The following is a 17,497-nucleotide window of genomic DNA, read 5'->3' as shown; positions in this document are numbered from 1 at the left end:
GATGGATGGACATACCTGCACAGCATTCCGATGTATGAGAAGACATACATTTTCGGTGCGAACTGTATAAGATAAAAAACACTTTATTCAGTCATGCGTCCAAAAAAGGTGTGTGTAAATTTATAAATTGTTTGTAAATTTGAATACAAATGTTTGTGTAATAAACTGTTTATAGTCAGCTATTAAAGATTGATCTCCTGCAATAATGAAGCTGTTTTGTTTTTAATTTTAACACCACGCCAGAATTGTTTGCAATCTTTCTCACCAAGATGCCTAGCCACTATGTTGGACCTCTAATATTCTCTTGCTTACACTGACTGTATCAAGGCTACATTTAGTATGCTCTAGTATTTTGCTCTCTGGCCCCCAAAGTCCTAGTGGCAGGTGGTAACCACCGACGCCACCTACAGGCGATCAGCCTAATTCTTACCTGTATGATAAGGCTATGGAACGCCTTCACCTTGGAAGTCTGGTGTTCACCAGACAGCATGGCGATACTGTATCTTTCAGCAGGGACTTGTTGTTGACCACCTCCTCCAGTTTCACTGCTGAGCGTGAACCTAAACATACATTTAAAATAGAACAATGTTTCTACAAAAATGTTCCAGTCAACTTAAACTGGTTATTTACTTACAAGTTTATCTGAATTTTTTGACTTTCAAAAGATGTGCAGGAAAATACTGCTAGTCCCTCACTGCTTTCGGGCAACTTATTTGCCTACTCACTTAGTTTGAGACATTTCTTTTGCAGCCTTGTACCGTGCAGTTGTCCATGAGCACAAATTGGGAAGAGGATGTTCTGAATGTGTCGCTCCACAGACTTCCACTTGGCAACCAGAAGTTCCCACCTCTCCAGGCGGTGTAGACACTGCTGCCCAGTAGAGGTGGTTGATTATACTTAGCACCCAGGGCTTCAGGTCTTCACAGTCCTTGAGCTTGTCGATGGCCTTCAGTTTCTTCCCGATGGCTTTAAACAGAAAAAAGCAGAAATTTGTGGATTAAATACAATATCGCATTCATCTGATCACTAATATGTACACACTACTTCACAACTTGTCATGCATACAAATAATCCAACTAACATTTTGCAACATGCCAGATGTCATAGCAGTGTCGTGTATTGGGCATGTTTTCGCGAATCCATGTAGTGATCTGTCTGTGTCTGTCTGTCACCAGCACCCCGACATCCAGGTCCCAGCTGATCAGCAGCTCCACCATCCTCTTCAGTCCTTCCATCTCCATATGGTAGCTGCCATGAAATTCGTTGTTCTGAAATATATATAACAGAAAAGGAATGAGCAAAGAAAAAAATGAAAAAGGGGCTTAGTATACATTGAAAAGGTTAATGTTATTAGACAAATTTACTAGGATAATTCTGGAAAATCCCTTATCTGCTTATTATGTTACTAGTGTTTTAGTGAGATTATGTGGTCGTACCTGTACAACCTGAAGGTCGAGAACCACATTGGCCTCAAGCTCCATTGTGGTGTAGGTACCGAACTTGGCGCTGTGTCCCGGACTGTCCGCTCGCCAATCACCACCAAGGACGAGGGGTCGGCCTTCCACCTGCAGCATGGTGAGGTGCGTCCGTTGCTGTTCCTCCCACACCTTTTTGATGGCTGGCTGCATGATGAGCTCCTGGTGGTTGAAAAATGTACTCTTCACATACGTGACCACTCCGATGCTGTTCAGCACTTGCCAGAAGATGTGCCAGCGAAGAGGATGCCAGCAGATAGCAGGATGTTGCCAGCGGCATAAGGGCCAATGTTTGGCTGGCTGCTCCACCTACTCCTCTGGTCACATGATGCACATTGTATAGTCATGGTCAGCTGTGTACCGTTCAAATCCCAAGAAGGGCTTATGTCCTGGCTGCCACAGGCTGGACAGTGACACCACTTGACGAGACTCTGAAGGCACGACTCAAAGATGATGTACTTCGGTTCCTTGTGGCAGCCCTTTTCCCGCATCTTGGGAGTACGTGTGGGATCTGGCGACCCGTCAGATTGACACGGATCCGATGTCGATGACCCACTCGGCACATAGCTGTCATCGGAAGAACCACTAACAGAAGGTGGTCATAGCTTGGCTTGCATTCCAGATGCACCTGGAGTTGCTATGTTGGGCTGCATCTCGGGGCTGTCAGATGGAGCTGCTACACTTGACGATGGGACTTCACTAACCCTGGCCGGCCGAGCTCTAACCCCCTCCTGGATCTCTGGGGTCACCTGGTGTCCTAGCAATAAAATAAAACACAAGTTGTTTTATTTAATCTGTTAAAATTAAACTACGATCACATACTAATTATTGTATTTGAATCATCTAATTTATCTGTCTACTCTACTCTGCACAGGCAGCTGTGCAATGTGTACTGTGATGTGCAGAATCATGTTCATCACCGAAATAGACATACCCTTTGATCTATTATGTATTTTCCCTGTTTGGGTGCTCTTGCTACTAGTCATTGCCGTTGGTGCTGTCCCAATCGGTACCCAATCCGTCTGGCATCCTTGTTCTCTTGTATTTCCCTGGAAATGGAGAAACAGCTACATGTAATATGGATACCTCATTTACATAAATTATGAATACTTTCTCTATTGGGCTTGAACTGTAATCCATTTGAACATTGATTTGGAAAACAAATCGAACCTGATCTTCATCGCCCTCCTCATCAGGCAAATCTAGTGCCATTGCTATTGGTTCATTCACCGCATCCGCCACTGATGCCGTAGTCGTACTGGCCATGATCTGATCTATTGTCTGTAAATGTACAAATGTACAATACTTTATATCATTGTCTATTGTAGTCTTTTGACAGTAATGTCAGTAAATGTACGATACTTTATACTGCAGAATAACTTGACTAGAACTTGAAGCAATAATTATATGTAGACTATTTTATTGTTAATTTATTTTATTGTTCATGGAGTAGTCCAGTGGTTCTCAAATGGGGGTACGCGTACCCCTGGGGGTACTTGAAGGTATGCCAAGGGGTGCGTGAGATTTTTTTTAAATGTTCTAAAAATAGCAACAATTCAAAAATCCTTTATAAATATATTTATTGAATAATACTTCAACAAAATAAATGTTTAGAATTAAGTTCATGAATCCAGATGGATCTTTATTACAATCCCCAGAGAGGGCACTTTAAGTTGATGATTACTTCTATGTGTAGAAATATTTATTTATAATTGAATCACTTGTTTATTTTATAACAAGTTTTTAGTTTTTGTTGTTGTTTTTTTCCCAAATAGTTCAAGAAAGACCACTACAAATAAGCAATATTTTGCACTGTTATACAATTTAATAAATCAGAAACTGATGACATCGTGCTGTATTTTACTTCTTTATCTCTTTTTTTCAACCAAAAATGCTTTGCTCTGATTAGGGGGTACTTGACTTAAAAAAATGTTCACAGGGCTACATCACTGAAAAAAGGTTGAGAACCACTGGAGTAGTCTATGACTATGTGTGTGAGTATGACTATGGAAACTGGAAATCAAGATCCTTACCCTCTTCCAGTGGGGTGGTCTGAACGTGTCGAACTTGCACTGGGAGCACTAACAGTGACACTGCCACTGATGCCTGGCCGTGGTCTGTTGAAAATAGTTGGCTCCGCACCTTTCTTCAGCACCAGTCGACGGGTGGTGGCGATGCCCATCTCTGCCCTTCGCAAGGGACCCTCTTCGAAACACCATCTTTCGAAATGATCGCTGCATAATACACTGTACTTTGTGTGTGTGGTCCAATCTAACCGTGTTCGCTTGACTTCTCTGGCCCATAGTAAAGCTTGACCACCATCTTTCGGGAATGTAAACAATGAAACCCCGGTTGTGTTTGTGTTGCTGCATCCGGCGGCAACACACCGCTTCCCACCTACAGCTTTCTTATTTGCAGTCTCCATTGTTAATTGAACAAATTGCAAAAGATTCACCAACACAGATGTCCAGAATACCGTGGAATTTTGCGCTGAAAACAGACGACTTAAGCTGGCCACCGTGCTGTTCCAAAATGTCTGCTACAATCCGTGACGTCACGCGCAGACGTCATCATACCGAGACGTTTTCAGCAGGATATTTCGCGGGAAATTTAAAATTGCACTTTATAAGTTAACCCGGCCGTATTGGCATGTGTTGCAATGTTAAGATTTCATCATTGATCTATAAACTACCAGACTGCGTGGTCGGTAGTAGTGGCTTTCAGTAGGCCTTTAAGGCCTTTGGAAATGTTCCAGTCTGAAGTGAGACGTTAACTAGATGAAGGACAAACTGCTCAGCACAGACTTTAGAAATCTAGTGGGTAAGTCATCAAGGTGTGTATGTTAATGTTACATATGGTGCCGTCTCCAAGCAGAAGAAAACTTTGACCTTGGCTCTTGGCACACTTGTTCTGTCCATCTGACGCTTTGTGCTGACTTCACCCATTTTATAGTTTTATTTCTGTTTGGGATAGTCAGTCACATTTGGCAGTTCTGCCTTGCATGGGTTAGATTCCAAGCCAGGGTTAGATTCCAAGCCAGGGTTGGATCAGGAAGTAAAAACTAAAGCTGAAACAATTCATGTGATTGACTCGCTGTGGCCAAAGTACTAAAAGTGGGAGGAGGGAAAAGTGTGAGGCTGAATCTTCTGGTGGCAAAGCATCCAAGAAAAGGAAAGTGAAATGTGAAATTAGACACGGTAAAGCCAAACATTGACTGGACGCTTGATCCAAGCTACTTAACCGCAGTGACCATCATGAAAGATAAAGATGGTACATTTCAACATGATAGGACCTGCCGCTATGAATATTACTGAGTTACCTGTTACATCTCAGGGCAACAGGTGTGTACTTGTGGTTAGGGACTACTTTACACGCTATGTCAACCTTTTCCAGCGTGCCTTTACAGTAGCAACATGTATGTTTGAGGACTATATCAGACAAGATGGGTTGCCAGAGTGTAGTCACACAGACCAGGTAGACAATTTGAGTAAGACCTTGTAAAGCATTTTGTAAAACCTTGCTGGAATAGTTACCTCTACTGCCCCCCAGTGGCCGTTGGAAAGGATGCATACATTTTGTGTTGAAGTTTTGTCTTGTCCTTTGTGTCCCAGATGAAGTGGTTAGTGGCTCGGGGGAGGATAGGCGGAGCAATAGCTCAGCAACATTATTATTTTCTTTTCTTTGTCACAAGAACTTTGCTGACAAAGTGCAAGTGTTTGTGGGTGTTACTGTACATGTTGGTATTGATCACACCACCCAGTAAATACAGGGAAAGTTTTCAAGATCATTAAATGATTTTGACCATCATTTTGTGAACAATATAAACATATATGAACACAACAATGTAAGACAGTGAGTCTATAAAATCTGCTACACCTCCCTGATCAAATCAAATCAAATCAAATCAACTTTATTTATAAAGCACATTAAAAATTTACCACAGGGGTAGCCAAAGTGCTGTACAATGAACAGGTTAAAAGATAAAACGAGTACCGAGCAAACACAACACAACACAAACAGAACACGATAAAAAATAAATAATTAAAATAGAATAAATAAAAACATAAAAACATAAAAACAGGTTCACAGCAGGTGTATTATGGGGCGCCATTGCAGGATGGATATCACTCAGTGTTAAAAGCCATGGAATAAAAGTATGTTTTTAAGAGAGATTTAAAAACAGGAAGAGAGGAGGCTTGTCTAACACTCAGGGGTAGGTCGTTCCAGAGCTTGGGAGCAGCAACGGCGAAAGCTCTGTCACCTCTAAGCTTCAGCCTTGTGTCAGGGACCGTCAACAGCAGCTGATCGGCTGATCTTAAGGATCGGGTGGGGCAGTAAGGCTGAAGGAGGTCGGAGAGATAGGTTGGCGCGAGGTTGTTTAGACATTTGAAAACAAATAAAAGGAGTTTAAAATGTATTCGGTAACGCACAGGGAGCCAGTGAAGGGACGCTAAAATAGGGGTGATGTGCTCACGTCTGCGGGTCTGTGTTAGCAGACGAGCAGCAGAGTTCTGCACGAGCTGCAGGCGGGCGAGGGAGGCCTGGCTAATGCCTACATACAGGGCATTACAGTAATCAAGACGAGTCGAGATAAAGGCGTGGATTAATTTCTCAAGATCATGACTTGATAGAAGCGGTTTCACTTTCGCTATTTGGCGTAATTGATAAAAACTTTTTTGAACGACGCTGCTGATTTGTTTTTCGAATTTAAAATCTGAGTCAAACTTTACCCCCAGGTTTGTGACACAGTCGCTGAGATACGGGGTCAGAGTGCCGAGGTCAACGTTGGGGGAGGGAGAGCGACTTGGACCGAACAACATAACTTCTGTTTTATCTTCATTTAGGCTCAGGAAGTTAGCTGAAAGCCGGACTTTGATGTCGTGCAGGCAGTCAATAAGATGTTGAACCGTGTTATTTTGTGCCATGGGAAAATAAATCTGGCAATCATCGGCGTAAAAATGAAATTCAATACTGTACTTCCTAAAAATAGAACCAAGGGGGAGAAGGTAAAGCGCAAATACAATTGGGGCAAGGATTGAGCCCTGGGGGACCCCATGTGGTAAAGGAGCTGTGGACGACATAAAACTGTCTACTTTTACACAAAAACTCCTGTCGGTTAGGTACGACCGGAACCAGTTGAGGGCGGCGCCCTTAATGCCCACACAGTTCTCAAGACGAGTGATTAAGGTGGCGTGGTCGACGGTGTCGAACGCAGCAGACAGATACCGAAGTACATGTCAAACTTCCTTAACGTAAATGACCGCCATAACCACAACACCAGGGGGAGCTCCACTAACCACGTTAAACCCAGATTCCGAACTAACAAAGGTCTTAACTCAATGTGGAATGCGCTCCCAACAGGTATAAAAGAAAGGGCATCTTTATCCTCCTTCAAAACCGCACTAAAAGTTCACCTCCAGGCAACTTCAACCCTAAACTAACACCCTCCCCGGATTGTTAATAATCAAATGTAAACAATCAAATGCAGATACTTTTTCTTATGCCTTCTGATCTCTCTCTCTCTCTCTCTCTCTCTCTCTCTCTCTCTCTCTCTCTCTCTCTCTCTCTCTCTCTCTCTCTCTCTCTCTCTCTCTCTCCATATCCTACCAACTCAGACCTACACTGTTTCAATATCCATTTCTCTGTTCTCAATTGTTGATGACTGATGATAACAACCAAACCTAACCCCCCCCCCCCCCCCCCCCCCCCCCCCCTCCACTCCCCGGATTGTAAATAATGTAAATAATTCAATGTGGTTATCTTGTGTGGTGACTGTATTATGATGATAGTATATATCTGAACGAATATTAAATGAATCAATTTAAGTGGACCTCGACTTAAACAAGTTGAAAAACGTATTCGGGTGTTACCATTTAGTGGTCAATTGTACGGGATATGTACTTCACTGTGCAACCTACTAATAAAAGTTTCAATCAATCAATCAAAAAAACATACCGTAGTAACAATGTTGTGTATTTACTGGCATCGTCCTCTAGAGGTCACTGATGCGTGCTCCTTTCCAGAGTCGTGTAGAGAGAGAGTTTGGCCAACCCGGGTTCAGAGTCGGTGTCTAACAAGGTGCCCTGTAGTCACCTGAGGGGATTTGACCAATTAGAGAGAGTATGGCCAGACAGTCTCCCAAAAGATTGGTTAAAAACCCTTCACTTGACTACAGGGTGCCATGTTGGACACCAAATACAAAACCCTGTTGGCTATACTCTCTCTATACTCTCTCTGCCCCTTTCTGGCCTCGGATGACACTCACTACGTCACATAAGGCAGTGTGAAAGTTACGTCCCTCGATAAAACATGTCTGTGTTGAAGTGAATGAATGAACTGGTATTGTGTTTTGCATATGGTGAATGTTTATATTCATGTTGGAGAAAGCAAAGCACCAGGTTAACTAGTAGCTATTTCACTCTGGGCACATAATAACATAGGGCCCTTTAGTACTGACATTTGTGTGTGGATTGGATTAGTTCTGGCAGAAGAAGAGGCAACAAAGTTGGACCTTGGTCTGCAAATATGTCCACTAGATGTCACAATAGCAATTATTTGTATCTTTGTAGATGATGCTACATATGTAAAAGAAAAAGAAAAAAATCAAAGAAAATGAGCAAAGTATATAAATAACATCATGTAAATTGATTTTGATGTTATTTTTTTAGATGTAGATTGAAAATGAACACCAATGAGTTGACTGATGAACATTATCACATCATTTATTCAGAAAGTATAAATAAGGACAAATAAAGGTAGAATATTATTAACAGCAACATTTAAGTGTAAAAAAACAACAACATTATGATTTGTACATTTTCAGAATGTGCTTGTTCTATTTTTAAACAAAGAAAACAATCTGAAGTTGTCTTTATTTTGAAGTTATCGTGCCGTGATTGTACCAGTCCGGCCCACTTGGGAGTAGATTTTTCTCCATGTGCCCCCATCTAAAATGACTTTGACACCCCTGGACTAAATGTTTAGCTGGATGTAAACATCTAACATACATCTGTTGTTTTTCAGCCACTTACACACAAAGCCCCCTTTTATGGTCAGGATGTACACTCCTGACCCAGCACACACACGCAGACAGGGGGTAGGAATATAAAACTGATGGTTTGGCTTCTCCAAGGGAGGAGTGCCTCATCTTTTGACCTGACCTCCTCCATGTCCTGCAACCCTGAATAATGACGCTCGCTTGTAATAACGCAACTTTTGGCTCAGTAATGTTAAAGTTAAAGTACCAATGATAGTCACACACACACACACACACACACACACACTCGGTGTAGTGAAATTTGTCCTCTGCATTCGACCCATCCCCTTGTTCACCCCCTGGGAGGTGAGGGGAGCAGTGAGCAGCAGCGGTGCTGCACCCGGGAATCATTTTTGGTGATTTAACCCCCAATTCCAACCCTTGATGCTGAGTGCCAAGCAGGGAGGAAATGGCTCCCATTTTTATAGTTTTTGGTATGACTCGGCTGGGGTTTGAACTCACAACCTTCCAGTCTCAGGGCGGACACTCTAACCACTAGACCACATGACTTCTGTCACACTTCTGCTGTGTAAGAGTTATTAACTTGACTGAAATATGCTATATATGCTATATATTGTGTGTATATGTATGTATGTATATATATATATATATATATATATATATATATATATATATATATATATATATATATATATATATATATATATATATATATATATATATATATATATCTTAATAAGGTTATCCAAAAAATAGTGCTCGATACCGTAGTAGAGCGCAATATATGTATGTGTGGGGAAAAAAATCACAAGGCTATTTCATCTCTACAGGCCTGTTTCATGAGGGGGGTACCCTCAATCGTCAGGAGATTTCTCCCTCAATCTCCTGACGATTGAGGGTACCCCCCTCATGAAACAGGCCTGTAGAGATGAAATAGTCTTGTGATTTTTTTCCCCACACATACATATATATATATATATATATATATATATATATATATATATATACAAAAGCCAAAAGCAGTGAAATTGTCATGTTGTGTAAATGGTAAATAAAAAGAGAATACAACTAATCTTTTTCAACTTATATTCAATTGAATAGACTGCAAAGACAAGATATTTAACGTTGGAACTGAAAAACATTATTTTTTGAAAATATTAGCTCATTTGGAATTTGATGCCTGCAACATGTTTCAAAAAAGCTGGCACAAGTGGCAAAAAAGAGTGAGAACGTTGTGGAATGCTCATCAAACACTTATTTGGAACATCCCACAGGTGAACAGGCTAATTGGGAACAGGTGGGTGCCATGATTGGGTATAAAAGCAGCTTCCATGAAATGCTCAGTCATTCACAAACAAGGACGGGGCGAGGGTCACCACTTTGTCAACAAATGCCTGAGCAAATTGTTTAAGAACAACATTTCTCAAGCAGCTATTGCAAGGAATTTAGGGATTTCACCATCTACGCTCCGTAATATGGTAAATGGTAAATGGGTTGTACTTGTATAGCGCTTTTCTACCTTTTTTTTTAAGGAACTCAAAGCGCTTTGACAATATTTCCACATTCACCCATTCACACACACAAACACACACTGATGGCGGGAGCTGCCATGCACGGCGCTAACCAGGCCCATCAGGAGCAAGGGTGAAGTGTCTTGCTCAAGGACACAACGGACGTGACGAGAATGGTAGAAGGTGGGGATTGAACCAGTAACCCTCAGATTGCTGGCACGGCCACTCTCCCAACTTCGCCACGCCGTCCCCATATCATCAAAAGGTTCAGAGAATCTGGAGAAATCACTGCACGTAAGCCATGATATTACGCACCTTGGATCCCTCAGGCGGTACTGCATCAAAAAGCCACATCAGTGTGTAATGGATATCACCACATGGGCTCAGGAACACTTCAGAAACCCACTGTCAGTAACTACAGTTGGTTGCTACATCTGTAAGTGCAAGTTAAAACTCTACTATGCAAAGCGAAAGCCATTTATCAACAACACCCAGAAACGCCACCGGCTTCGCTGGGCCTGAGCTCATCTAAGATGGACTGATGCAAAGTGGAAAAGTGTTCTGTGGTCTGACGAGTCCACATTTCAAATTATTTTTGGAAACTGTGGACGTCGTGTCCTCCGGACCAAAGAGGAAAAGAACCATCCGGATTGTTCTAGGGTGAAAGTGTAAAAGGCAGCATGTGTGATGGTATGGGGGTGTATTAGGGCCCAAGACATGGGTAACTTAAACATCTGTGAAGGCGTCATTAATGCTGTAAGGTACATACAGGTTTTGAAGCAACACATGTTGCCACCCAAGCAACTTTATCATGAACGCCCCTGCTTATTTCAGCAAGACAATGCCAAGCCACGTTTTACAACAGCGTGGTTTCATAGTAAAAGAGTGTGGGTACTAGACTGGCCTGCCTGTAGTCCAGACATTGAAAATGTGTGAAGGCTAAAATATGAGAAGGGAGACTGTTGAACAAGGGGTTATTATTATTATTATTAATTAATTTATTTATTTTTTGTCATAAAAAAATACAATCATGTGTGCTTACGGACTGTATCCCTGCAGACTGTATTGATATATATTGATATATAATGTAGGAACCAGAATATTAATAACAGAAAGAAACAACCCTTTTACTCAGTGGCCAAGTGGTTAGAGTGTCCGCCCTGAGATGGGTAGGTTGCGAGTTCAAACCCCGGCCGAGTCATAACAAAGACTATAAAAATGGGAGCCATTACCTCCCTGCTTGGCACTCAGCATCAAGGGATGGAATTGGGGGGTAAATCACCGCTGCCCATTGCTCCCCTCACCTCCCAGGTGGTGAACAAGAGGATGGGTCAAATGCAGAGGACACATTTCACCACACCTAGTGTGTGTGTGGCAATCATTGCTACTTTAAATTAACTTGTGTGAATGAGTGTGAATGGGGGAAGGAGGTTTTTTGGGTAAGTGTACTAATTGTAAGTGTTTTTTATGTTGATTTAATTAACAATATATATATATATATATATATATATATATATATATATATATATATATATATATATATATATATATATATATATATATATATATATATATATATATATATATATATATATATATATATATTGGTACCGGTACCGGGCCGCACAAGAATTAAAATATATATATATATATATATATATATATATATATATATATATATATATATATATATATATATATATATATATATATATACATATATATATATACATATATATATATATATATATATATATATATATATATATACATATATATATATATATATATATATATATATATATATATATATTATTTTTTTTTTTTTAAGGTGGCCTTGATGACGCATCGTTTCTTTGGCTCTCCTGCGCATGACACATCTCGCGAGAGCAGAGTGGTACCGTCTTGTAACGTCAAGTGTGCGAACTGTCGTGAAAGCACATCGACGGAGAAAGACGTGAGAAGGACGCTAATAAGTCAGTCTTATTATTTGTTCTCCAGTTTGAAATATTTACGTCCTATAAAATACATCTTTGATTCTTTATTCAAGGATAAAATGGTCTCGATGCTCTAGAAGCACTTTGCTGCTTCTCGTGCTCGTTTATTGTTAGTTAGCTTAGCTCGCTAGTTAGCTTAGCTTGTTAGCTGCTAACAGAAGTTATCAACACATCGCTAAGTAGAGATCAAGTGTGAGAGTAAAGTGTTGTGATTGTGTGAAAATGTCTACATTACACATGTTGAGAGCGTTGGTGGATCAGCGACTAACTGCTGCCGTTGAAGAAATATTTGTAGTGTTAGAAAGAACGATAGCAGAATACGAGGCGGAACTTTCTAGAACAAAGGAGCAGAACAATCTACTATTGGACGCTGTTTTCAAGAAACATCAAGTTGTGTTACACAGAACAGGTTTGTTGACTTCTTACTCTCACATCTTTACTAACTTTATATTGACTAATAACAAGAAAATGACATTTTAATGTATAATATAATCACAATGACCGCAAACATTTAAGTGTCTTGTTTGCAACTTGCTTAAAGTAAAACTAAAAATCAATAACTAGCTTGTTACTATTTGTATACACACATATACAGGCCTCCAATTGTAACTTTTTAAGGTTAAGAAAAGTGTTACCTTAAAGGAGGCTAGCTAGCTTCAGGTTCAAAATGAAAGTGCATGAAGTCACCGCCATGTCTCCCGAGCCGTACGACTCTAGTGAGCATGAGCAGACGCTGCGGCGCTTCAGTGTTCAGGAAGTAAGCAGTTGCGTAAAATGCATTGATAAATGACGGTTATTCGGTCATTAAAAATGTAAACGTGTTACTAAACATCTGGAATTTCACCGCTGTGTATCATTTTAGCCCTGCGATGAGGTGGCGACTTGTCCAGGGTGTACCCCGCCTTCCGCCCGATTGTAGCTGAGATAGGCTCCAGCGCCCCCCGCGACCCCGAAGGGAATAAGCGGTAGAAAATGGATGGATGGATGGATGTATCATTATACCGTTTATTGTTACATCCATAGTCCATTAACAAGTAAAAAGTCAAGGGCGGTCACGGCATGTTCTTGCCTTAAATGCCGGTAAATTTTTTCGGGCATTACGGCAAGTCACAAGGGTGGTCACGGAAAATGCCGCGGTTGCCGTGGTTAAATTTGAGCCCTGCATATATATATATATATATATATATATATATATATATATATATATATATATATACACACATATATAAAGGGACAAGCGGTAGAAAATGGATGTATTTATATATATATATATACATATATATATATGTATATATTTGTATATATATATACATATGATGTATTTATATATATATATATATGTATATATATATATACATGTATATATATATACTATATGTTCTGCCATTGAACAGTCAGAGACCAGGACTTCCTTAAAAGATTTGACAAAATTAATTCAGCAAAGGTCACAGGCAAAGTCATGCCCTGTCTACATTAAGCCAGATAACTCCTTAAACAAACAATTATTCAGCTTAAGCCCAGTGTCAGCCACACTAACCCATCGTTTAAGGTTCTCCTCCTTGGATCATTTGTTACACGGGTAAGTGCGTCGTGTATTTCTTGAATATCCACAACCTCACCCCGTCATATCTTCATATCTTTGGAACTTTAAAAGTATTTGAAAACATGACGTCTTAGAAGGACATACTTTTTAATACTTTTTGGGGAGTTGCTGGTAGATGTGGAACATGTGCAAGTAAGACCTATGCTGACCCACAGCATGTAGCAAATAAAGTAGAGGAATTTAATACAGTTATTTCTGTCAGGAGCTGGACTGGAATGCAGCTTAGTGACGAACGAGACCCCAAGGATGCAGAGACGGGAGGCAGACGCTGAGTAAAATAATATTATTTAATACAAACAAAAGGTGCACTCACATGAAGGGAAGAAAAGAACAGAAAACTCAACCACAAAAGGAGTGGGGGAAAACAAAAGAAGGCGAGTGCAGAAGTAAATGCGCAAGAGACGGAACTCATTTTGTACCGGAAACATCACACGTACGCGAAGCAATGATCCGAAGCTGTCTGGTTGACAATCTGGACTGAAATAAGAGACTGATTGGCAACATGGTACAGGTGTGTCCCGGTTGCATATCAGGCAGCTGGTGTGGAAGCCTGTGAACAGCACAAGGAAGTGAAAAATACCAAATATGTGCACAGGACAGGAACTTCTATACCACATACAGATAACAAGCAAACTTAAGTCCAAAACAGTTACAAAGATGTAACAATTTCCTCACTTTCGGACAAAGATATCAACCGCTATTCTCTCTGGTCATTGGAACCAATCAGATGTTAGGACCCGCCCACTGACTTTGATGGCTGAGTTTGAAAGATAAAATACATTTATGTATTTAATTCCATTTGTAATGAATTATCACATTTTTAAGTAATTATTTAAAGATGTATTTATTTCAATCAATCAATTGTTTAATTTTGTCCAATTTGACCCTCCATATTTTAGGAACAGCAAGACTTCCACAATATGGACTCATTTAGCCTTTCCAAATCAAGAACACACTTATTCCAGAATGCTTATTCACTTTCATTTCAGCTATTTCTAGTTTCTTGTCTAAACTGACATTTTCTGTTTTATATTGTTCAATGTTGTAATGTTTGTATCGTCTCTAGAAAGGCACCTTATAAATAACATTGATTATTATTATTTGTATTATTCTTAAACAGAGGATTTGGTCCTTTCACATCATTTCCAACCTTTTTTTCTCCCTGAGAACTACACATTTTTTGTCATGTTTATTTTCATAGCTTCTTTCAAGCCAAACAAAGGAAATAAGATTATTTTGCCAGAGCACATTTGTATCACTACTAGGGGTATTTTGTCAAAAATAAAGGATTTAGCGCTTTATTAATATGAACAGCAACATTTAGAAAGTACTATATGTAGGACTTTACAATATTGCACTGCCATCTACTGGTGACTTTTGGCTACCACATGATAAATTGACGTGTAGGCGAGAGGCAGTAGCTTAGTTTCACTTTCACTTTGCCTTTTACCTCATTTTTCATTATCATCAGAATAAAACACAGGACCAAAATGTATTGACTTATTGGTGAATAATACAACAATACATCATTTTAGTTCTTGAAACAATTACAACAAAATAATACAATTAATCATTTTATTACAAACAACAGTTTTAACAAAGTCAATAATGCAAAATAAATGTAGAAAATCAAAAAGTGATCACGCTCCTGATTTACTACAAAGCTTTGAGTCTTCTGCGCATGACACATCTCGCGAGAGCAGTCATAGACGAGAGCAGAACCGTCTTGTAACGTCAAGCGTGCCAACTGTTGTGAAAGCACATTGACGCAGAAAGAAGCCAGAAGGACGCTAATAAGTCAGTCCTATTATTTGTTCTTCAGTTTGTAAAAATGTATGTCGTATAAAGTACATCTTTGAGTCTGTAATTCAGGAAAAAACCCGTCTCGGTGAGCGAGAACCTTATCGCACTAGCAAGTTTAGCTAGCTTAGCTTGCTAGCTGCTAACAAAGAGACGCGGTTGTTATCAACACATCGCTAAGCTAAGTAGAGATCAAATGTGAGTGTAAAGTGTTGTGATTGTGTGAAAATGTGAGTGTAAAGTGTTGTGATTGTGTGAACATGTGAGTATAAAGTGTTGTGATTGTGTGAACATGTGAGTGTAAAGTGTTGTGATTGTGTGAACATGTGAGTGTAAAGTGTTGTGTTTGTGTGAAAATGTGTGAAAGAACGATAGCAGATTACCAGGCGGAACTTTCTAGAACGAAAGAGAACAGTCAACTACTGGACGCTGTTTTCAAGAAACATCAAGTTGTGTTACACACAACAGCTTTGTTTACTTCTTACTCTCACATCTTTACTAACTTTATATTTCATTATTAACACTTTTCTTCAATAGATGCTTTGTCTTGTGGGGATGATGCAATGCTTTCATTTAGATTCTTCATGAAAACGAGACAGTTTGAGGTTGATGTTCCTCTCAGTTTGTAACAATGTGTGATTGATTGATTGAAGGAGTTATGAGAAGTTTGCATAGGAAAGGCTACACTTTCATCACGGTACACATTCACTGCTACAAGAAAGCCTGAGATGGTTTCAGTTGAAATATTTGTTCACTCACACAGATAGAACACAAAGTATGTAGAAAGTAGCAAAAAGAAAACAATACTGCAAGAAAATTGCAGCAAAAGGCTTTGTATATTCCCAGTTACGAGTAACAACAACCTGTAATGTCTTGTCAAAGCTGCTTTGAAGGAAGTAAGGGATTTACACTCCTTTATGGCTATTGATAGGGACTTCCACATGTTGGTGGTATAGCAGGCAAACTAATTAGAACCTTTTTTGGAGTGAGATCTGGGTTGAATGTGACTTGTACAACTACCTCTGGTGTTATAATGGTCAATATATTTTGAAGTATCTAGACAGGTACATGGGTATTTTAGTGCTGTGGTGTATCTTGTACACCAGACCAACTGCAAGAAGATGTACTCTGTCACCTACCAAGAGCCTCCCCACTTTAAGGAAATGGTTGGCGAAAAGGTGAGCCCGAGATGGACGGTTGAGTAGAAGCCCAATCATTTTGTTTTGGGCTGTCTGGAGTTTGTTTTTCAGGGCTTTTAAGGCGTCACGGTACCAAACATGAACTCTGTAGTCAAAGTGGGGTTAAATGAGTGCTTGTGTTAGAGTCTTAAGTGTATTTCTACCCACCAGCGGGGTGATCCTACTATGTAAGAACTAGGGTTGTACGGTATACCAGCATTCGTATAGTATCACAATACTAATTAATCATATTCGGTACTATACCGCCTCTAAAAAGTACTACTTCTATGATTACATCTATATTTTTTGGCATTACACCATCTTCTTTCGTTTAAAAAAAAATATTATGTTTATAAAGTCAGTAAATATGTTCCTGGACACATGAGGACTTTGAATATGACCAATGTATGATCCTGTAACTACTTGGTATCAGATTGATACCCAAATTTGTGGTATCATCCAAAACTAATGTTAAGTATCAAACAACAGAAGAATAAGTGATTATTACATTTTAACAGAAGTGTAGATAGAACATGTTGAAACAGAAAATAAGCAGATATTAACAGTAAATGAACAAGTAGATTAATAATCAATTTTCGACCACTTGTCCTTAATAACAGGGGACGGCGTGGCGAAGTTGTGAGAGTGGCCGTGCCAGCATTCTGAGGTTTACTGGTTCAATCCCCACCTTCTACCATTCTAGTCACGTCCATTGTGTCCTTGAGCAAGACACTTCACCCTTGCTCCTGATGGGTCCTGGTTAGCACCGTGCATGGCAGCTCCCGCCATCAGTGTGTGAATGTGTGTGTGAATGGGTGAATGTGGAAATAGTGTCAAAGCGCTTTGAGTTCCTTAAAAAAGTAGAACAGCGCTATAAAAGTACAATCAATCAATCAATCAATCAATGTTTATTTATATAGCCCTAAATCACAAGTG

General features: G+C 39.8%; 2 protein-coding genes across 4 annotated transcripts in view; one reads left to right on the top strand and one right to left on the bottom strand.

Annotated features, from left to right (window-relative positions):
* The window catches only part of LOC133570591 (uncharacterized), a 463,307-nt gene that overhangs the window by 175,623 nt on the left and 270,187 nt on the right, over positions 1 to 17,497 (bottom strand). The gene's annotated exons all lie outside the window — the stretch shown is intronic.
* Positions 1 to 17,497, top strand: part of LOC140680121 (uncharacterized) — a 1,112,395-nt gene that overhangs the window by 1,072,150 nt on the left and 22,748 nt on the right. For 2 of the 3 annotated variants that reach the window (XM_072916472.1, XM_072916470.1), the window contains exon 1: positions 11,891 to 12,389. The exons of the other annotated variant lie outside the window; for it this stretch is intronic. In XM_072916472.1, the coding sequence (XP_072772573.1) occupies positions 12,203 to 12,389 (187 nt within the window). In that variant the 5' untranslated portion in view covers positions 11,891 to 12,202. Of the gene's footprint in view, positions 1 to 11,890; positions 12,390 to 17,497 lie in introns of those variants that run through there. 3 annotated transcript variants of the gene reach the window in all.

This window comes from Nerophis lumbriciformis, linkage group LG28, assembly GCF_033978685.3.
Source record: "Nerophis lumbriciformis linkage group LG28, RoL_Nlum_v2.1, whole genome shotgun sequence".
Taxonomy (NCBI): Eukaryota; Metazoa; Chordata; class Actinopteri; order Syngnathiformes; family Syngnathidae; genus Nerophis; species Nerophis lumbriciformis.
The sequence above is the reverse complement of the archived record's forward strand: the minus strand, read 5'-3'. Positions and strand labels throughout refer to the sequence as shown.